The following is a 23,771-nucleotide window of genomic DNA, read 5'->3' as shown; positions in this document are numbered from 1 at the left end:
ACAGAGAATACAAAATTGCAGTCTCGGTAGAACCAATAATTCAAAAATTACAATCTAAGTCATGGCAGAAGACAGCTGGTGTAGCTTTGCATCTGTACCAGCACTTGTAGCATGGAAACAAATAAGCCATGATCTGAAGCCAAGGCTTGTTCCTGCCTTCCCAGTCGTGGTTTTATTTTATTCTCCCCAAAACAAACCAGAGTTTGGGCTGCAGCCAGTGGTTCCATGAACTTTCCCTGCTTGGTTAAGGGAGGAGCAGAGCAGATGCGCTTTGAGCTTTGTGCATAGGATGGTTAAACTAATCCTATTTCCACTTCTTGTTGCATCTGCACACAGCTGCTGTCAACATGAGCATCTTACTACAGTGTATTAAGTCCATTGTTTTTCCAGATAAAGAGATATGAGCTCAACTGAGTTAGGTGTAGAATGTATTATGCAAGTAGTAGCAAATGTCCCATTATGAGCTGAAGTGGCTCGCCAGGTGGGGGCAGAGCCACTGGCTAGCTTCCTAACAGGAGGGTTGCTATTGCTTACCAGGAGAGAGATGGATGAGGCAGTGGACACAGTGCAAATGCACTGGTAGGAGCACCAGATTGGCTCCACTGGTGCGTTCATGCCACGATCTCGCCACCCTCCCGCAGTAAACAAGAGTGACCCACCTGATGGGAAGCTAACGGAGCAGCTTCACCCTGCGACCCGATTAAGAGCCAATTAAAGGCAAGACTCGGAACCCCCCAGTGCAGTGCCACGAAGACACAGTGAACCAAGAAAAGTGAAATGGAAATGCATGTCTTAGAACATGCAGAGAGCTAAACGTAGCTCTCTTTGATGTGTGCACATGGTTGTGTAGAAGATACGCAGCCTGCCAATGACATCCACCTTAAAAGTCAAAGCTCATCCACCGGCTGTTTCGTTTCTTAATGGCTGCTGAGAGGAATCTTGTTTTGCAGATCTGGATCTGTCACCGGACAAGCCACCACCATCAATGGAAGAACCTGGACTTTATCAGAGCTAAAGGAAGCCGTGAGTTTGTATTTGGATCAAGCACACCGTCACACCAACCAAAAGAAAGATTTGCTCTTACCGTCTGGTTTAAAACTACCTGGATTTTCTATTCTCAGACTTGTCGGTTACAACTCATTCACATCAGCCAGTCGCTCCGTCACTAGAGAAGAATCACTGTAGCAAGAATGAAGACTAGAAGGGCTGGAATCTTGACATGTGAAAGTTTAACTCCTCTGGTAACCTCCCATATCCCTTCAGGAACACAGGCAGTGAAAGGTGTATTCCTGTCACTTTAGAACCTTGGGGGTGGCGGGAGTCTTCCTAAAAGTTCATTCACTGCAAACCAAGAGGCAACTGTAGATATTTTTAATTTGATCAAGTTGCAAAACGTTTGCTGCAGCATTATGAACTCTATTCACTGATGCTGTACAACAAGCATCCAGAATTTTATTTTATTTTATTTTTAAAATACTGCATCACCCAGGTTGAAGTATTCAAGTTTTGTCCGTCTCCAGATGGGATTTCACATGGCGGAAATGCCAGGGCAGTGGGAAAGGTACAGTGAAACTAATGGTGGGTTGAGTTCAGTGGAACCAGAATATACTGACGGTTCACAATTAGTACAGTAGAAGGAACAGGAGAGCTGTAGGCTACTTCTGTTGATGGGACAGCTTTACCCATGAAGTATGAAAATTTTGAAGTACATGAAGCCAAACATCAAGTCTCTTCCATTTGTGCAATATAATGAGGTGCCTTCCGGAAGCAGAACTTGAGAGGTACTGAATATTAAGAAGGCAGCCATGTTCTTGACTGTTCTAAAGAGAGAAGGTATTGGGATAGTTTAAAACTTAGCTTTAGCAAACTTGAGCTGGCTTTGTTGCAATTTCTGTCCCACAGATAGATATACGTGTGTGTATATATAAAGGAATGTTTAATGTGATTGCTCTTGTCGCATGAACTCGTGGAGTAACTAAGATGGGACCCAGCAACTTCACTCAAGTAGAGCTATTTCCCCCTAGAAGCTTGTTGCACTGCTCATTTCAAAATTGTGCATTATACTGAATCTTTCTGTTGTCATTTGACTTCAATTGCTATGTTGCATGGGTATGCGCCCTCATCTTTGATTTCCATGTTGTCCAATCCTTAAAATATACCCGCCTTGATTACAGAGCTTGTGTCATCTTGTGCTCTAAGTTTATATATGTGCATGTTGGACCACAGCCTTTTCCAGTGGACTACCTACAGCAACTGCTCCCTAGGATTCTTGGACAAGGCGGCAGAACCAGGTAGACCTTAATCCGAATAAGCAAAACATTGTATTTCTCATGTGAACCTGAGCAACAATATAATTTGTCTTTAACAGAATGTTAGCATTGCAAGAATATTGAGTTCTCATGCTGGTTTACAGCAAGCCATGGTTTACCAGGTGTGGGTGAAACAGCAAAATATCCTTTGCCATAAACCAGCAGTGGGGACTTTTAACTTCATTCCACTTCATTCCACATAAAGAACATGCTTGAGCAAAAATTACACCTGCTTGTTTATGGCAAACCATGCTTTGCTGTTGCATCTGATAATAACCATTGTGTTAACAGCAGGTGTAAAAGTTTCATTCCTGATTTGGCTTATTTTGAGGTTACACCTCACATGCAATTAATCGATACCTACTTCATTACTTATTTAACAAGCACAGACACTTTACATGTACTGCAGCATCACTGTTCATCCCAGTAGCTAGCAGCCTTTATAGAAAGTTAAGTCTTTAGTGTCCCTTTCAAGTGTAGAGAGAAAGACAAACAAGCATAATTTTACAATTATTCTACGAAATAGGTATAGCTTCTGTAACTGAAAAGGTTATGAACTACATAAGTATACGTTTTAATCTCAATTTTGAAAAAATATTGCTGTAATAGCTAAAAATAACTACAAAAACAACACATGTGCCTGCTCAGGAAATATCAGTTAGAAAACTGGAACCTTGATAAATTCTCTTGAACTGTTTCAGATGCACCACGGGTGCAAGGCAAGAGACATGAATGCAGAAAGTCTGAATGAGTTAAAGCTTTAAGGTATTGGGCTCTAAGAAAAAGGAATCTTTTGGGGGGGTAATTTAATTCAAGCAGAAAACTGTTGTAAACTGGCTCTGAACGGCTGTATACACATCATCCCTTTAAAGCACCCCAAAATCCTGGGCACTGTGGTTTTACCCTCAAAGCTATACTTCCCAGTACTGTTAAACAACAGTTTCCATTATTATTTGGGACAGGAGGTGTTTTAAATGTATGGTTTGTAAATAGCCTCGGTCTCTTACATTTGCTTCTCCAGTCTGATTTCTTCAAGCCACAAATGGGTTAATAGTTGCAGATACTTCAAATGCCAGAAAGTAGGAGGTTCAGTCTGTTTCTTCCAAAGGAGGTTTCTCAAATTGTACCACGATGCCACCAATCTATTTTTGCTTACAGTGCTACAGCTGTGGCTGAGAAACCTAGAACAGTACTTAGCAATGAATAGGCATCATTTGAATACATTCAGATCTTCGAGAATGGTACCATCACTACTGATAGAGAAGAGGCACATCTACATTTATACATTACACGGTTCAGACAATGCCTGGTGATTACACTGCTGCTACCTCTATTTCAAGAATCCAGAATCAAATGGCTGTTATAACTGAACTGCAGTGACAACTTCTTTCCACTGCAGAAGAGTAACACTCCAAATAATGACATTTGTTAAAAAATATTTATTTAAAAAAATACAATTATTTTGCAAGTCTGGTTGCACATATTAACATGATTTGCTACACTGTTTAAAGCCATCTTGCATTATTATACAAAACATATCCCTCTGTCAGTTCTTAAACAAAATAAGCAATGCTTCCTCCAAACTTTTCTTTTTTAAAAAAAAGATTACCCTAAACCTTTTTTGCACAAAAGTCTAAGCAATAGAAAATAGTCACCTGATTTTGCAGCAAAGACCTTCATTATGTTTGGATGTGCAACAGCCAATATATACCGATTTTTAATAGCAAACCAATCCACAAAAATGGCATCTGTACAGTTTCTTGAAGACTTTTAAGACTAGCTTTTGACCGAGAATTATACTCCTGTAATAAAATTGTTTCTTAAGAGGCAGGTATTTCTTCCTTTTCTAACCAACCTGTTAACATTTTGAAGGCCTCGCTCATATCTTACCCAGAGGTGCTTATATAGTCAAAACAATAACACTGAGAACATACTTAGAACTTTGGCTATTATGCAAAACATATCAGCAATATTTTACAGAATGGCATTAACATACTGGATATATATCGAATGGTACAGATTTTCAGTTTTTTTTTAAAAAAGGGAACAAAACATCAACAACCTACTCTCCCCCAGCTAAAATCACTTATTTTCCAAATAAATCCTGTTTAGCCAGCCAAACCTTCCACACGTGGAGGCTCATATATTGCATCCATTCTAAGATGAGACTGCATATTGCAGAACACACATGCAGCCCAAGGTCCTCTGTACTAGAATGAGTACTTGCCTGGTAGAAGCTAGAGCCAATTTTATTTTCTCTACAACCAGCCGCACAAAGGCCTTGGGAGAAGAGCAGGGACTTTATTCCCAAAGGGAGCTAAAATAAGAAAGCCCTTTCCCTTTTGTAAACCTGCTCTGTTACTTCTTGTAAGTAACAATAACCTGAGGACCTAGCGTAATCCACTGCCAGTGCTCTTCCCTGCATTGGTCTGCTTGGGGGATAACCAGTTGGAGCCCTTAAGTTGAAGACTCAAGACAGTTCTACTTTTGATGCCAGAACTGAGCAAAAGCAGAGACTCTGCTCTAGGAACAGCAGTCATTTTTTTTTTTTGGGGGGGGGGGGAATCAACAGTGCATGAACTTATAAGTAAAATGGCAATTGCAGGAACATGCTCTGCCATCTTAAAACAGGTGTAACCCAAACAAAAAGAGATGGAAGGCTCAGATCTGAAAAGTACTGTTCACTGAAATCCCAGAGCCACCACCTGAAACTCACCAGGAGCCTCCAAACTTGCTCCTCCTGCCACAAAATGGTGCCTATAAATGCACTAGGGCCAGGAGTCCTCAAGCCTTTTCAGACATAGCATTACCTCAAACATGCATTTGGAAACCCATCCCCCTGGGTGGCATCCAATGAAGTAATTGTTTCTGCAAGGACTTCGTTGTGCTACAGAACTTCTCCTCTGATGCCCCCGAAATCTGTTTTGGGGGTTCCCTAAGTCCTCTAAGAGGTAGCTTCATGGCACTAACAGAACTCATTTGATGGATACCATCCTTAATTTTTACCATATATTTGTATGGTGCAGCCAGCTTCAGATCAGGTCTCCCATCATGGTAATGACTCTTAACCCACCAACTGAAAACCAATGCACTAGATAGTGTTCTGCTGAACAATATAACACAACACAACAGCCAATACCAATGGCACTAAACACTATTCATAGACTAATACAAATAATCAGAAATTACAACCAAAGTCTCTAAATCTTCGTCACCAGTCGTGGTAGAACAATTCAAAAATTTGATATACAGTGGTACCTCGGGTTACATACACTTCAGGTTACAGACTCCACTAACCCAGAAATAGTACCTCAGGTTAAGAAGTTTGCTTCGGGATGGGAACAGAAATCGTGCTCCGGTGGCGCAGCGGCAGCTGGAGGCCCCATTAGCTAAAGTGGTGCTTCAGGTTAAAAACAGTTTCAGGTTAAGAACGGACCTCCAGAACGAATTAAGTACTTAACCCGAGGTACCACTGTATACATAATCTGTCACCAAATATCACCGGAACAGAGTTTCCGGATAACCCATCTGTTTCATTCAATGCTTCATCAGCCAAGCCAGTATCATATAAGCCCTGATCCAGAGCATATTTTCTACAGCGTTTATATTTGCTTACAGGTAAGATTGGCTTGTTAAGAAATTGAAGTGCATCCTTCTCATATTAATTCTTACAAGTCTGGCTGATGAAGAATTGATCAAGATTGGCTGATGAAGCATTGAACAAAACAGATTGGTTATCCGGAAACTCTATGTATATATCAAACTTTTGAATTATTCTACCGTGACTGGTGAAGAAGATTTAGAGACTTTGGTTGTAATTTCTGATCATTTGTATTAGTCTGTAAATAGTGTTTAGTGCCATTGTTATTGGCCATCGTGTTGTGTTATATTGTTCAGCTTGTCTATATTGCAACACAGGGGTCTGTTTACAAACTAGATAGTGTCCTGACAGAAAGACAGAACATTGAAGCATTTTGGAGTCCTGGAATTTATGTAAAGTCATCTGCTCCTTCACAATATTAATTCTGGCTTTTTTCATTTGCCAAGTATTTCATGCTAGAGCACTATGTTCTAGCCTCTCTCATTAGCTCCCAAGCCTCAACTTTTTGCGTATTCTTAGATACACATGAGCATACTATTTACGAATACAAATATAAAGGAGGGAAAATGCATGAATTATGCTACTGTACCCACACTGTGACGTACATAAGGCCATCTGGTAACACTGCTATAAAAAATACAAACACTATTTTAAAAATACTTTAGAACAAGACTTTTCTATACAAGTTTGAAAGAGTAGATTAAAAACAAACAAAAAACTTCTAGTATGTAGCATTTAAAAGTGGTGCAACTGAACAGCAAGACCAGAAGTCAACGCCAAGCCACAGTTTCAAAACATTTCCCCAAAGAAATCTCACCACTCAAGAAGGACCAGCTAGAAAACCTGTGCATTCAACTCACTACTCGCTCCTCTGATTACACAAAGCTTCCCAAAGAGAGACTTTCTAAAGACTCCCAAATGGGAAAAGAAAAGCTTCCAGTTATTAATACAGTGCTCCACTTACGTTACGGAGCTCATGGTGAGAAGATGTTCTGATGGCCGATGGCTTTAAAACGGGGATCAGATCAATTCATGAAACAGAGGGAGGGTCTTCTCCTTTCAGGGAAAAGCTGTCACCAAATATCAGTTGTTAGAAGCAACACTAAGTTCCTGCTTTTGGACTTTCTGTAGCGCCCATTTAGCTATGCAGGGGGAGAGAAGATGTTGGATTATATAGACCTTTTAGCAGGATTCAGCAGGATTTTGGCTACTCACTGATCTTCTGTGAGAAGCTCTGAGACCAAAATGGTTAGCCAGCCCTGATCATTTCTGCATAAATCCTAGTGTGGTACTGCCCAGCCCTGAATTAAAGGGAAGAAAGCATTAATATATATCAAAGCAGATACTGGCCCATTTTGGAGTTCGCAGCTTGCTTAAACCACTGTTCAGTAGCTGGGAACAAATGACAAAACTGTGTGCTCTGGCCACAGCAAGCTATTATGTCAAAAATGGGGAATTGTGGTTTAATGCTGATTTACTAGCCAGGATATTAAACTAGAGTTTGAAGATGGTTTAAGATCGGGGTGAACATTCAGTTCCCCATTTGGGATGCAACAGCTAAACGTCGCTTTATTAAACCAAGAAGCAAGCAGTGAAATAGTCACGCTGCTAAGCTATGGTTTAGCAAGCTGGGAATTATCACCTTTTGTTAAGATTATTAGTAACTTTACCCAAGCATCTCCAAGCATCTACCAAATATGATACACAACATGTGAAAAGCAAAAAAAAGCAAAGCACAATACAAGGTAATCAAATATTATCCATCCATCTTTTAAGATAGATCTAACCACTACAGCCCCGGGGGGGGGGGGGGGGGAGAGAGAGAAGATGCGTTTCCAAATCAGGCCACAACCCATTAATTGTACTTCAGTTTCACTTTGCAAATGACTGTGTTAAATACTCTCCTCTACCTTGAGCCCTTTAAGGACCACATTACACTTTTCTCCAGGGCCACAGACATCAGCCTAATGCTTTCTCCATAAGAAAAAAAGGCTGTAGACATTGGCAAGATTAGGAGCTGTTGTGTTCAGCAGCACTAGATTAGGTCATTCCCTTGTGGCTTACTGATAATATTTATGTTGCTGTTAACAGCCGTGGAGAATTTAAAGTTCTCTGGCATTTCTTAGAATCACAGAATTTAGGGTCTTCTAGTCCAACCCTGTGCAATGCAGGAATCTCAACACAGAGTCAAATATAATAATGGGTTCATTGCGCCCTCTCACAATCTGTTTCTACCTCAACTACTGTAAAACTTGGTGTGATGATTGTGAATGGCGGCTGAAATCCAATACACGTGCTTGGGGGAACTGACACAAGGTAAGAGAAGGAAGTCCTTTTTGCTTACTTGGAACTTGAAAAACAACATTTAGTTTCTTGGGCATCTCTTAATCACTCTTTCTGTTTTAAAAACAAACAACAGCCCTCTTGCTACAATACAAAGATGTGCTGTGTGAACAAGTGCTTACATGCAATTAGATATTTCAAAAGGCAATAAAACGGTTGGCAACAATATAACTCCAGCAGATACAATGAATGATTTGGGCTACCCCAAAGACTGCCAAAACTGAGCGAATGAGGTAAAGAGCAATCAGACACCAATTCATGCCAACATAGTATGCAGAATACAAATCAGGATTGCTCTTCTCTCCCAAATAACTCCCAAATAAGAAACAGTTAACTCCCTTAACTCGGTGACACACCTGGTTATTTTCTTTTCCGCATACATACATACACACACACACACATACAAATATAACATCCAGCTTTTAAAGTTAGATCAGACTCTAACTTAAGTTTGCACACAGTTGAAAGCATAAGAAAAACTTCTTGTGAAAATTAAAATGTTTTCAACACAACAAAAAACAAAACAAAAAGAGAACATGCATGAAAGTAAAAAGACCTGTCCAGCCTTGGAACTGGCTGAAACACAAATACAAAATATCTATATTAGCTGGTTATCTCTTTTGAAACCTTGCAGCATGAAATCCCAATTCTACTAGCACTTGGATCACTGACAGAATAGAGCTGCACTAATTCCACCCTTCAAAGGTGGCACTGGGGTGGAGGGAGGGTGCTGTAGCATAGTGGCTAAAAGCATGAGACACTTGTTTGCTGTAAGCCCTCCAACAACCTACCATGTCAAGGATGAAGCAGAGAGCTAGTCAAGACCAAATAGAAAAGCAAAGCCTCCACAAAATGAAGCCACGGAGCTCTATCATATCACTCGAAACAGAAGAGCAATAGGTGTATATATACCTCAGCCCAGTATAACAAGCCACTTACAACAGGGCATCTTTTTGAGACTGGTGGGGCTAGATTGTGAAACCTGGATAAACAAAACTGCTACCAAGATGGCCTAACTTTGGTTCACTTACATGTTTTTAAATATACAAACGGCACTGGTGCACCATATACCACACAAGACATATTTGACGAAAGATACCCTGCCTGTTTCCTTTGGTGATGGGAGAAAGAAGACAAAAGAACAAATAGTTTGATTGCATTCCTTTAGTGCTCAAGAAGAAATGTAAAGCAAAACAAAACCTCGCTCTGACTTCTCTCCTACCCCCAATATATATGTCAAAAGCAGCCAGCCTAGATTGGCTGCTATTAAAAAGTGCTGTCATTCTTTAGCCCATGAGGCAGAATACAAACCCCCTGTGCAAACTCGGGAACGCAGGTTGCCTTCTCTCACTTACTACTTGCAGCTATTTTTCTGCATGTCTGCATTAAACAGAATATATGGAAATATTGCACATTCAATTTAGGCACAACAGACATGGACCTTTCAAACGACTTAGCTGATCACGTCTGGAAAATGAATGACAGCAATGCACCTTCAGTAACAGACAAAAGCACACCTTCTGCTGTCTCTTTGGGTTCTAAGCTACATTACATCATTCCTTTCCTCTTACCAGAAGTGGTTTTGGAAGGGCAGTCGAAGAAATTAACTTCTGACTGTTCTTGTGAATGGTGCATCGCAAACTCTATGGGAGAAGGAGAAATTTAGTTTATGTATTTCAGTGGGCGGGGGGACGGGGGACCTGCCAATGTCTTCTCCTTTAGCATGGTACTCAGCCCTAGGGGACTCTCATACATAGGTACATATTTTGAAATTAACAGAGATTTTGCAGAAGCGCCTGGATGACTGTGCTCAAGTCCCCTGCTGATCTTAAAGAATGGGATGGATGCAAAGCACAGCATTTCAAGCTTCTCTCAAATCCAGTAGGTTTAATCTTGCACTGGAGGTGCCATTTCAAATAGTTGCTACCTTTTCAAGCTCTCTGCTTCTGCAGACTACTAAAAGTCATCATTAAAATTGTGGTGGGAAATTGCATTTAGTCCTTAATAAGTAGCTGGTCAACACTTCCCAATTTAAAAAAAAAAAAGGGAAAACCCTGCCAAACACCATTCCTGGTATTTATCTTACCTTTCCATCAAATAGCTATGTGACGCTACAGGTCTTGTGGTACTTTCGGGACTTTGGCCCAAATCTAGAAGATAAGGGTAGCACTTATGCAGAAATACTATGCCTCTCAATGCATCTCTTTCTACGGAGAAATAACAACTAATGCTGTAAACATCTATCCAGGTTCCCATCATACTTTCAATTTCCAGTCATATAAGCCAGACCGCCACATCAGGAAGCCAGCATAACATGACCACCAAATTACGTCTAAACTATCCTCATAGTGGAGACATCCAAGAACAGTTCAAGTATGGTTTAACCACTCCCTTGCCGCAAGATTAAGTGCAGTCTGAAAGCAGCTTTTAGCTCTTTCAGGCTATAAAGCAGCCCACACCACCTTGCCCTTTCCCACTCTCACCCTCCTCATCAACAGGAACACTTTCAAATAACCACACATTATTTCTACTTTTAAGAGCATCAACATGCTCAAAACTTAAATCCGAGTGAGAGTGTGGCCAAAAAGAAAAGTGTATCAGGGGCCAAGAGCAGCACTGACTGTTCTTTGGATACCATATTTGTTGAAAGGGGACAGGGGACAATAAAATAATAGAATACAAGCAAACATTCACTGCTCAAATGTCAGATCTACATACGACCTTATCAAGCATCAAGACAACACCACACACAGCATATCAGATATATGGTTACCCCAATGCCACAAAACATCAGTTGCCAAGATCTGCAATTAGAATGGTGTGCTTCTTTAAATATCAGGGTTTTGTTTTTTAAACCTACCAAGCAACATCAGACGTAAAACATCCAAATATTTCTAAAGACCAAAACGATTCATTCATTCCATGTGCTATGCATTTCTCTGGAGATGAATCAACAATTTTGGCTAAAGGATACACAACTAGATCTTCTCTATTTACAGGCAACACCCTTAAAATTTTGCCCAGTTCTTCTATATCACCATAAAATGCTCCTGAAAAGTTTCCTCTTACAAAGAGATAATATATTTTCGTACAGCATTCCTGCATTACTAATAGAGAAATTATCAACCCTAAAGCAAGCCTTAAAAAAAAAAAATCAAAAAAAATTTCCAAGTATTTCTTGGAATGCCAGCTTCCAATGGAGATTAATATTTTGATAGGTTATACAAGAAGCAAAGGGGCAAAAGGATACCAGTCAAAAAGGAAAGTTGTGACTGGTATCAGCTGCTGCAGAGTCAATCATTGCATTCCACCCCCCTCAAGAAAAATCGCTTTACCAAGAGAAGCCTTCTTAAATCAGAAGAACCATGTGAGAAAAGTGATATTGGAGAACAGTCTCCAATTAAGGCGTTTCCATAAAAATTCCCTTATGTCTTGAAAGGAATTTTTGAAAAGGCATTTAAACCAGGAATAGCAAAAAACCCCAAGCCTGTTCATATCGTCTCTGTGGAATTGCAAACCCCATATTGAAAAACAGATTCCATCATTTCAATGAAACCTCTTTATCTTGATTTCCACCTGTCCTTTTCCCAGAAGGCCATACCCTATGTCTTCTGCAAATCTGGGGAGAAAGGCCCAGGAGTGGAGGGCCCGTCCATTCCGGATATCGTAAATGGTCCATGAGTATTCAGCACCGATGGAAACTGAAAAACAGAAACAGATTCTAAGATTGCACCAGTGTAAAAAGTTTTCTGTGCACTAGCATTTATCTTTTCCACTGATAGCTGGTGTGTTGAGATTATTCATTTCGGCAGAATAATTAACAATTTAACATTACCATTTCTAAGAAGCTCAAGTCTGTTCATACTTGCCTTTTCAGTTTGCTCACACTGTAAAATGATCTTACAGAAACGAACCAGGGGAGCAAAGCCACCAGAGATGACGTGGCGAGAAATGCCTCCGTTTTTCTAACCTGGTACTATAACAGCTTGCCACTAGAGGGCGTTTTCACTGGGCCACTTTTGACTACAGTACAAGATTGGGTTCAAGTCTTTTACTCCAAAATGCTTGTGAGATTGTTATTTTTTTATTCTGCCCATTAACAGATCAACTGGAAAACCTTTTTAAAAAACAACTTTGGACAGCTGTTCCTAGCTCCTGCCAGCACATAATATATAAATGCCACTTCAAGCTTCAAAGTTTGCTGTAGATTACGTTGAGTATTCTCTCTCTCTCTCTCTATATATATATCTCATACGCGTACCTGAACCTGCATATCACAACCTTGGTTCTTTCATCTCAGCATCCATATACAAGAACTGAGTAATTTACTTACGCCATTTTGATGTACACACCGCTTCACACAAATTAAAGATACAAGCTGTACCTTAATTTTTCTGAAAGGCTTGAATAATACTGAAAAATAGTACACCACCCTTCATCCAAAGATCACAGGGCGGTTACAACAACAAAAAATACTCTTATGTACAGTGGTACCTCGGGTTACATATGCTTCAGGTTACATACACTTCAGGTTACAGACTCTGCTAACCCAGAAATATTACCTCAGGTTAATAACTTTGCTTCAAGTTGAGAACAGAAATTGTGCTCTGGCAGTGCAACAGCAGCAGGAGGTCCCATTAGCTAAAGTGGTGCTTCAGGTTAAGAACAGTTTCAGGTTAAGTTTCTGGAAAGAATTAAGTACTTAACCTGAGGTACCACTGTACACAACATAACAACATACTCAATTTGTTCCTATTAAATCACTAAACGGTATCCTTCACCTGGAATCGAGTGTGGCACTCAAAGCAAACAATTATTTGCTCATTTTACCATTGGATTATCCCAATGACAAAACTATGCTTACTCTTTGGGATTAACACAAGGTCTCTACTGTGCTCATGTTCCATGTTTCATTAAGGATTTTCCATTAAAAGAACAAAGCTAAAAAGAACACATTAAAAGAACATTTTCCAGTCCATTGTGCTTAAACTGGAAGGCTTCCAGAACTAAGGGTACTACAAAGTCTGGATTACATGGACTGTTGTTAGCACTCACCCTCCAAGTCAGAATTGGAAAAGCAGGCTTTTTTAAAATTCTGGTTTGCAGTGCAAGTGTTAACCACAGTTTTCTGATTCACTGTCACAGCATCTAAAGTCAGCAGTAAGCTGCAAAGTGAAAGTGAAACTGTGCAGAAGAGGAGGGAGCGCAGGAGCCCATGGCTTGTTTCTCAAATGGAGAACCATCTGAATTGAGATGAACTTCTAAAGGAACCTATAAGAAGAGGAGATATTTCTATTTTTGCAAATCTCTTTTACATAAGTCATCCACTGGTGGAGTAAGGGGGGTGCGGTGGATGCAGCCCGCCCCTGCTGTCATCCCTGAAGGGGGGGTGACATCGCCCCCCACCCCCCTGGGATGCTTACCCCGCCCCCGGGTACACAGCACTCCGAGTGCCAGAGCAGCTAGCTCCACCTCTGAAGTCATCCACTGGAACTTACCTGGAAAAGGGTGTTAGCACCTTGCAATCTTGCTGGGCTGAGAGGGGCAACTGGACTGAGAGTGCTCCAGAAATGGATACTGGAGAGCAAGGGGCTTGGGGTCAGCAAAATAGGCGTCTGTGAGACATACAAAACAATGTCACAACACCAGTTTAATATAGGAACTTAACATAAGAAACCATTTAACACCTGAATTTCCATTACCAGCAGTATAACTAGCAAGCATTTAACACTTCCAAGCCATCGAAGTCACCTGGGCTTAGAATCATCGAATTGTAGAGTTGGAAGGGACCCTGAGGATCATCTATGCCAACCCCTTGCACTGCAGGAATGTGCAGCATACGGGGATCAAACTTGAAACCTTGGCACTATCAGCACCACGCTCTAAGGAAGCCAAGGCAGTTGTTTCAGCACCAGACACCCAAAATAGCAGGTGATCAAGTTTGGAAAGTTTAATAGCTTTTGGTGAATGTGTGCAAATCTACAATTGAACATGAGCTAGATAGAACAGATTCAAGCAAAGATGGCCACTTTTAACAGTGATCTGAACTAATTTCTGACATCTAAGCTTTGTTCATGCTGTACTCACACAGCTAGTATTTAAAAAAAACAAAAAACCATGCACCTAAACCTTGCTGTATACTTTGTCTCTTTGAAATTAAGCTAGCACAGACACACTGCAAAAAGAGCATTACATTTGCATTGGCTTTTGGTGTATCCGAACATGAAAAATCAGTTTAGGAAGTTTAGATCTCTCAAATGGTTTTCATACCACCCTTGCCAAAAAGTTCCCAAAACTTGAGGCATTCTGAACTGACACTATGCTCTACCTCCGTCATGTAAAGATCAGTGCATATTACACTAAACACACCTTGGTCTGGTTGGCTATGTACCTGATCACAGACAACAGGTTAGATTTCCATCCAGCTTCAAAAAATCCCTCTCTGCTCACTCATAATCATTAGAAATGTTAGCACACCTCTTCTGAAGAGGTCATCTCTCTGCCATGCTTCCTGTACACATACAGGATTTGGTCTAGAAGTAATGGAAGACAGGATTACCTGTGAAAAAAGTGCTGGTGTAAGAGAAGCAGTAGGGAGAGAAGGGCTTAGTATCCCCAGCGGACTTGGGTCACTGCCAGTAATGACCAGAGTGGGAGCAATTTCCAGCCCTTTAGGCTTTCTAGTTCGGCTATGACGAAACTCCTTTTCTAGCATGGAAGAACCCTGCTCTTTGAACTCCAAGACTTGGTTCTGAGAATGTTCCAGCTGCTGGCACGACACAGGCTCAGGATCTGTGTCTATAGCCAGATCAGGTGGCAAAGGAGACCTGGGAGGAACCTGGAGAGGAGGAGAAACGGAAGCTGCAGGAGGCGTAGGGGCGAAATTGGCGGTCAAGCATGGCAAGGATGTGGACGTCTCGGCTTTCGGTGTTACCAGGGACTCCAAAGCCTGCAGACTCTCATCTGAGCCAGAAGGGAGAGTGGAAGCAGTTGACAGAGTAGAGGGCGGCTGAGCAGTAGAGGCGAGGGGGGAGATCGAAAGCTTTTTGGAGGACACGGTCACAAATTTTATGACCGACGGTGTCAGTTCCTGAGGACCTTTCTTCTCCACCGGTTTCTCGGTCGGGTTCTCCATATTGATTGGCTTAAAGAGTTTTACACAAGAGGAAGAGTTCAGGGAGTTCAAAGTGAATGAAGAATATAGGCCTGAGTGGATGTAATCATTGCGGCTGGAGGACTTTGCACAGGGCTGAGGCTTCTCCTTCCCATAGTTCTCCACGTCCTTTGCAGCATTGCTAACGTCTAACAAGCCCGTCTGAGACTCGGCATCACCCTCAATCCTGCCAACCGCTAAGGGGTCCATATTCAAAATCTCTGGGTAAGACACAAACTTGTAAACAAACTTCTGGCCATTCACTTTTTTGATGATGTTCTGTGGAAACATCAAGCAATAAGAAGGCGTCAGGCACTCCCCTCATTTGAAGTCTTGCTTCGGCGGCTCAATCCAAGGACGCCCCACTTCAATAAGAAAATTACTTACATTTGAGGACAAGCCTAGTTACATAGTTATTGGATCCAGGCTAAGTTGCTAACACTTAATCAGCAATGCCCAAGCCCCATTGATTTTAATGGAAACGAAGTACAACTAGCTTAGCCTGGATTCTGCCTACATTTCTATCCCTCCCTTCCATTTAGAAACTCAGAGTGGCTTAAGGGGGTGGGGGGAGTCCTGGGTACTGTTCATCCCTGCAGTAATCAGGTCACACCCACAGTTAGCTCCAACAAGGCTACAGCACTGGCTGAATCCAGAACATTCACCCATCATGGAAAGTTTTGCCATTTCTCTCCTGTCTGGCCACCCGCACACTAAAAAGCCCATCCGCAATGTGCATTAAATCATAATGGCCCTGAACTTATGTCACACATAATGGGCCCAGACTCAGACCTACACATTTTATGGCCTTGATTTAAAAGGCAAGGAAGCTTAAGCCCAAATACTGAAGATGGGCACTGTGTTTGCATCTGTGGGCGCACTGTGTTACAGCACCAAGGTTAAGTACTCAAATGAGAGAAGATTTATGTAACTTTTATGTAGCTGATGGGAAATAAGCAGCTGACATTCAGCAGAACAGCATGAACTGCAGCCACTTCAATGCCTCTAAGTCATATTCAGCGACACTTATTTCCTTCTGCACTTACTGAAGTACTGAATTGTAAGTTTAATGAGCAAGCCAATGTTATCTCAACTTTAAGTTCTAATCTGCAGGCCTCCGGAACATTTATTTTCTTATCCCATACACCCACACAAGGACAGTTTGCAAAATAAGATCATATGAAAATATCCCTCTTCCTTGTTCTTGGGTAGCACTGAATAGGCTCCTTCTAGGGGGGGAAGCAATGTACTTGCACAGGAGGTGGGGTAGCTTCCTATGTCATTCACTATTCTGGAAAAGGCTATGCATATATATGTGAAGTAAAAGGGTGGGGGAGATTAAAGTCTACTTGAATTCAGACTTAAAACAAAATATTTTAGGACAGTGCCAAATACAAAATGGCATCACAGGAGTATAGTAAGTTGTAATTACTTTGTGTTTTTAGGGCTTTCATTTCCCCGAAATTTGTACTCATTTCTGGCAACCTGACAGGTGATTTTCTTGGAAAGCCTCACGTAAACGTCTAAGACACTTAATAACTCTTTAGAAGTAGTTTAGGGCCTGAAAATCTAAAATCTCAGCCCCAGAAAACAGCTCTCATGATACCCAAGCTTGTACAGTGGTACCTCGGGTTACAAACACTTCAGGTTACACACTCCGCTAACCCAGAAATAGTGCTCCAGGTTAAGAACTTTGCTTCAGGATAAGAACAGAAATCGTGCTCCAGCGGCATGGCAGCAGCAGGAGGCCCCATTAGTTAAAGTGGTGCTTCAGGTTAAGAACAGTTTCAGGTTAAGAACAGACCTCCAGAACAAATTAAGTACTTAACCCGCGGTACCACTGTATAGCATTGCATTACCCTTGGAAAACAGAAAAGCTCATTAGGCTGAGGCAGAAGGAAAGGAGGGTTACACATCTGATACAAACTAAATGCTGGAGTTACCTTCACATAGTAATATCTGAGAGCACGACTGAGTTTGTCGTAGTTCATACTGGGCTTGTTTTTACGGATCCCCCAGAGGCGGGCCACCTCTTCCGCCTGCAGCAACTTGAACTCTCCGTCATTGGAGGTCCAGCAGATGATATCCTTGTTCCGAGGCTCCTGGAGGAGTTGTAAAAGGAACTGCCACAAGGTGATCGCACTGTCCATAGCAGTGAGCTGAAATGCAGAAGAAGGGAAGCTGAGAAGATTCTCACAGGGGTCATGCACAATGCTTTGGGGGGGGGGCACATGCATATCTCTCCTAAAATAAATGGTATGTTTGCAATAATCAGTACTGCCAGAGGAGAAACACGAGTTACCAACAGAAACAAAATACAAAAGTTTAGGAGGGCCATATTCTCTACAATGGGACTATTTGTAGTCTCATTTAGTTAAATCAAAACAGTTTGAAGAGCAACACTAACTCATTACATTTATCTATGAAAACTCCCTCCATAAGTCTAGCTTTGCTCATCAGAAACTGTGCCAGTGCAGCAGCCAGATCAGTCTCTTTGCAGAGCATTCAAAACCAAAATAGCATAAACAGCACACACAAAGCAAAACAGCCACAATTACAATTTACATTTTTTTCTCTTAAGAAAATGCATTACTACTGATGCTAGAGGGGCAAAGGGTGTCATCTTGTTCAAGGATTGGCCACCATGTTGCTTTGTATTTTAGAACTCAAATCTACTTCTGAATGAAATCTGAGTTATAAAATATAACACATTAGAGAAAGGATAGTCAGTGTGGTGCCCTCCAGATGCTGTTGATCTCCATCTCTCATCAACCCCTACTAGCATGGCTAAGTCAGGGATAAAGGGAGCTGTAATCAAGCAACATCAGGAAGCTACTACATTGGCCAGCTCTGGATTAGAGAATGAAAGGAGCGCAGGCCAGTTTTCATATTATGCAAACAAATATACCCTTCATAAGCAACCACCAATCCTGGCTCTCTGATGAATGTTCAAGTAAATCCACACATTTGCAAACATGTGTTGGGTCATATTCACATGTTACCACCTTACATGTACACCTGAAAAACTGTAGTGTCTGAACAGACATAAATCTGCTACCACATCCTCGTTCAAAGATGGAGAGATGAGCAGCCAGGCACCATGCAAGTTCTAGTTTTAATATTACATTGTCCTCCAAACTCCTACAACTGAAGAAAGAAGGACAGGTGCCCAGTTATATATGCAGCACACTGAAATAAAGAGGTTCTTCAGTGTTGGAAATATTCATCTCACCTAGCTCTTATTTCACCTGAGTGAAATTCACCATTGGCAAACAGTGTGCAAAGTCCAGTCTAATGGGGGCTATCTTTTCCTCTCACGCAGGCCAAAGTGAGATGCTGACACAGCAGAGGCTGTGTTGGAAGGTCACTATGAGGATGGAGCTGAAGTCTTGGCCCACCACTATCCTCAAGGTCTTTTCACTAAACTAACTGCTGAGATATACAAACTGCCAGTTTCAGGGCAGGTGGTACAAATTGATACCCAGAATAACTTTGGTAGCATGTACACATTATTGAATCAAGACAAAAAGTAAGAAATAGTTCTGTAGGAGAAACTCTTCGGCCTATTCAAAGGAGATGATTGAATGTAGCTGGCTCTATAAAAGGATTCGTAGGACAATCTAGCATGGCAAAACAGGGTTAAGCATTCCTAATTAAATTTTGACTTGGGGCAGGTACTTCTCCCTGCTCCCCCTTTAGGTAGAGTCTATCATTCTGTCTGTTTTTAATGGGACCTTGCCAAGGGAAGGAGTCATTTAAAGAACTCAAGACACGCACCATACAGATATGCAACACTAGCAGACTGTTAAAAGAACAGACCTGTGTTGAGTCTTTTAATTTGTTTCTTGCTGGATATTCAGAAGGAGCAGATCACAACCCCCCTCAACTCCACTTCTAACTAGAACCAACAGGATTATCTGCCTCAAGAAACAACCAGGTAATATAACTGAGGAAAACCCAGTTTTACATGCAAAGGATCAACTCTGTCACTTTGCACTAATCCAGCTAAGAAACTAAGATTTGGTGTTTACTTTTCAGTATAGAAGCCACCTTTCTAAGGTGCTTACCGTTTTGCTTCTGTTCAGGCATTTTGCTAGCAAATAATGATGTCTTATAGGTAAAAAAAACCCACCTATAGTTATGCCTCTATCCTATAGCTAGGACAAAAATACACATGCATCCTCACTACAGGGATCCCTGTAGTGCATCCCTCAACAACTCTGATTCTACTCCAGCACAGCTGCAAAGGTATTCTTATTTACTAGACCTATTAGTTGCTTGTTACTTAAAAGGTCTCCAGGTGGTTTACATTGAAAATGGAAGCATAAATTCAACTAAGTTGTTGCATGTGCCATGGAACAAGGTCTGCTCATGCAACTAAACTTTCCTCCCCTCACACACACCCCACCAGCTCTGGAGGGTTTAGGGGGCATGGAGGTCCGATTATGCAAGCCTACCCCAGTCAGAGCTACATTAAATTCCACCCCCACATTACACTGACATTTTCCTTCAACACCTGGAGCCAAAAGGATGTCAGTGTGGGCTTGCTTCAAATGGTGCTTGCACATTTTGCTTCATGACTTTCATTCTACAAGGTTTAGTGTCTAGGTCCCCTGTTGGGGACAAATACAGCAGCAGCTCCTGTACCCCACTCCCTTTGAATATGCCAAAACTATTCTCCCTGGGTGGCCCCATTTCAATGCCATCTTTTTTTGGCACAGAGCCATTCACTTTGTTATTATAGGGGGAATATTTATAAATGCATCCTTATTGTAGTTCAGATATTTTTGTTTTAAGAAAATGCTGTGATCTCAGTAAGCATTTCCGGGGAGGAAATCAAAGTTCACAGGAGAAAGGGTAGGCTTGCAGAGCTGATTACAAATAGCTACCATAGCCTTACAGAGATCAAAGTCCTGAACGGAACTGCAAGATTTCAATGCTTTTAGCAGTTGCTTTCATTTTCCAAGTTCCTGGCTTGTATATGCATGCACGCACACACACACACCAGACTTCAGACTTCACACCACAAAAATGAAGCCCAAGGATTTTCATACAAATAACTCACGACACTGACAGAGCATCCCATCTCACTTTCAGAAGCATTTCTACAGGGATCTTACACACTCAATGAAAAGAGTTATTAACATACTTTTTGCAACTTTTTCCAATAGAAGAGAGGTAGAAGGATCCCCATAATAAGCAAATTCAAGTGTTTGCAGCAGTTTGTAAACATGAACCCCTCTGCCAGTTTAAGAGTTTTCAAAAATATACATTTGTTTATTTTTCTAGTTTGCTCCTACCAACCACAAAAACATCCCGCTATGTCTCCCTGCTCCAGTTCCTGCCCACAACTGTTGTCCCATCTCTTGGCCAGGTTAGCAGCAGCAAACCAAACACAACAGCCAAGCTGGGCAGCTGGGTATGAAGCAAGCAAAGTTTAGCAAGGGGTACAGTGGTACCTCAGGTTACATACGCTTCAGGTTGCAGACTCCGCTAACCCAGAAATAGTGCTTCAGGTTAAGAACTTTGCTTCAGGATAAGAACAGAAATCGTGTTCCAGTGGCGCAGCGGCAGCGGGAGGCCCCACTAGCTAAAGTGGTGCTTCAGGTTAAGAACAGTTTCAGGTTAAGAACGTACCTCCAAAATGAATTAAGTACTTAACCTGAGGTACAACTGTATTTTGCCACAATGGCAATAAGAAGAGGGTGACAATGGATGAGGGTCACATGCAATGAAGCAAAGGGGGATACTTAAGGAAAGATAGGACTGCCTTAGAACAGAAGCAGACTAGTTGCTGCAGGAGTAGATTAAAGTAAACTTAAAGGGAACAAGAATGTGAGGAAATGCTAACAGATTCTGAAAATCTGAATGGGGCAGAAAAGAGTAAGCATGTTGTGTAAGACGGGGGAAATTAGGAAGGGGTCCAGAAAAAAGTAGCAATCTATGGGCTGAATGGATTTTACTATGGGGCAGTGGGAAGAAAAGACAAGAGAGATTACAGGACACCAGGAGAGGAGTCAAATGGTAACAGAGGGACATGTCTGGGATGCAGAACTCAGATCACATGACACAGATCAATTATTATCTCTTCTAACTGGTTTTAGGAACCGCAGGATTGTTATAGAAAAAGATAATAGGCCAGAGTTTACCCATATATCCAAGTGTCTTGTTTATAGGTAAAGAATGATAATTTGTGTTAATGACTGGAAACCAGAGGCATACCCTAGTTATCTGCGTAAGGTTGTGAGTTTAGCCAATAATTTCATTGCTGAGCAGTAGGAGAAATGGCAAGGTGATATGAAGGCAGACCACGGGGGACTATGGAGTGTATGGCATATATGTGCGTTGCGACATGATGCCGTTGTCGTGGCAAGATCAAACACAGAAGTGATTTTTTATTTTTTACAGGGGGGAGCTGATACAGCTCCTTGCCAAGCCCTAAGTATGCCTTTGCTAGAAACACAGAACTAGGCTTAGGGTATAATTCAACCCCCACTGCCCACACTGGGGTATGTGTGTGTGTTTGGATTGCATCACTCCACTGGTACAGAGCTTCTTTTCCCCTTGCAGCAGCTGGTATGGGTGACAGGGCTATAGATGCAGAGGTGTCTCTGCCACACTGTGCAACTGCCAGGCCACAGTTCAGATTCTTTTGCCAATCAATGTGATCTTGTATAATGGCAGGATCTGCAGGGGTGATTAACCTGTATTTGGCCTACAACTCACATCATTTGTGACCACTGGCCACACACGCTGGAGCTGATGGGTGTCCAACAGCTTCTGATAAGCCGCAGGTTAGCTACCCTGATACAAGTCCAAATCATATTCGCATTAGGAATTTCAACTAACAAATTATTTTTAAAGTCACAACCTCTTGAAACATGCAAAAAGAGAAGCTAAAATGAGCACAGACTCTTCTTTAAAGAGGTGTTTGTACACATGAGCATTGCAAGAGAAGGGCTTATTCTTTCCACTCCCAAACTGTAAGTTACAGAGTGTTTTTTAGGAAGGACATAACTCTGGGATAGCTGTGTATGACGTCCTGTTCTTATGACACACACAACCAGTATAGAAGCTGTGTAAACCCTGCAGAAATACCCAACACAGTTTACTCACATTCATGCAAATGCAGCCTCGGGTAACAAGAAACTGACTGTCATAAGTGCTAGAAACCAGAAGAGACAGACAACACAAAATAGGGGGACATGAACTCCAGGAAAGCCATGATAAAAGATTCTGAAAAGCAAGGCAGCTGGGAAGATAGCAACATATTTGAGGAACCACATCTTAAGATTTCTGCAGAAACCAGAAGACAAGACTGAGATTAAATTCCATAGGCTGGGTCTGTAGTTAAGCCCCAAGGGATGCAGGACAGTGTATAAACATCAGTTATAAAGAAAATCTAATGGGCTTCTGCCAGTATAGTCCAGAAGACAGATTTCAGCTGCTCGGGCTAGGAAGGCATTTCCGAATTATTGCTTACCCAGAACTCTCACACCCATTCCCTTCACCTGTGAAAAAAATGGGAGTAGTTTGGGCAGGGCTGCTTGAAAGAAGCCAGCGAGATAACATGCTGTAGAGAAGCACCTATGCACCAGCAAGTGGAACTAATGTGACTGGCAGCAAATGCTGACCAATTTGATTTTACTAATTACAGAAGCGAGTGGGTACAACACAGCCAAGTCTGTGAGTAGAGTTGAGAGAAGGAATGGGAAGAAACCCATAAAGCAGCTGCAACAGAGAATGGGGGAAACTGGTTAGCAGCCCCACATGGAACCACAAGGGCGGGCGATGGGGGGGGGATGAGCTTAATCTTGTACGAAAGCCCTAGCTTAGCCCCTGGATTAATAACAAGGCGGTTCCCCTGAGCATGGGCAGAGAGCACTTCTGCCAGCCTTCGAGGACGCAGCCGTCCGTCCCACCTAGGGAAGCAGAGGCCACCGCGCGGGCTGAGCGTCTTCCAGAGCGATCCTGGCCGGGCCGGGGGTGTGGCGCCGGGGCCCGGGGCGGGACGGAGGTCGACGGGAAAGGGGTCCCGGCCCGGCACTCACCTAGGCGGAGCCCGCCGCCCGCGCCAAGCGGTCCCCGTGCGGCGGCAGGTGCTGAGCTCCCTGCCGAGTCCCTGCCTTTCATGGCCGGGAGTCCCCGCGGAGACTCCGAGTCCGAGTCCCCATCCCTTCGCGGCCGACGCGGAAACAGCGAGCCGAGTCGCGAAAGGGGGCTGACGGGGCAGCAGCTTCACTCCGTAGCTGGCGGACTCCGCGGTCTCATTACGGCCGCCGTACCCGCCACTTCCGCCCCTCCACCCTCCCGGGAATGGAAACTTGCGGGCCAAGCCAATCGTAAGGAGGCGCAGTCGGAGAGT

At 42.3% G+C, this 23,771-nt stretch overlaps 2 protein-coding genes across 2 annotated transcripts in view; one reads left to right on the top strand and one right to left on the bottom strand.

Annotated features, from left to right (window-relative positions):
• MFSD4A (major facilitator superfamily domain containing 4A) overlaps positions 1–2,173 on the top strand; it is a 43,713-nt gene extending 41,540 nt beyond the window's left edge. Inside the window, exon 10 of the mRNA XM_083745575.1 lies at positions 951–2,173. Within this exon, the coding sequence (XP_083601701.1) occupies positions 951–1,015 (65 nt within the window). The 3' untranslated portion in view covers positions 1,016–2,173. The remainder of the gene's footprint in view (positions 1–950) is intronic.
• A 1,560-nt stretch (positions 2,174–3,733) lies between these two features.
• ELK4 (ETS transcription factor ELK4) lies at positions 3,734–23,693 on the bottom strand. The gene is made up of 5 exons (XM_083745605.1): positions 23,458–23,693; positions 17,350–17,565; positions 14,813–15,685; positions 13,752–13,868; positions 3,734–11,954 (listed from the first exon to the last, which is right to left on the bottom strand). The coding sequence occupies exons 2-5, from the start codon at positions 17,554–17,556 to the stop codon at positions 11,856–11,858; spliced, it is 1,296 nt and encodes a 431-aa protein (XP_083601731.1). The 5' UTR covers positions 17,557–17,565; positions 23,458–23,693; the 3' UTR covers positions 3,734–11,855.
• Between the last annotated feature and the right edge of the window lie 78 nt (positions 23,694–23,771).

Source organism: Podarcis gaigeae (assembly GCF_964106915.1).
Source record: "Podarcis gaigeae genome assembly, chromosome: 6".
Classification (NCBI taxonomy): domain Eukaryota; kingdom Metazoa; phylum Chordata; class Lepidosauria; order Squamata; family Lacertidae; genus Podarcis; species Podarcis gaigeae.
This window is presented reverse-complemented; position numbering and strand designations above follow the sequence as displayed.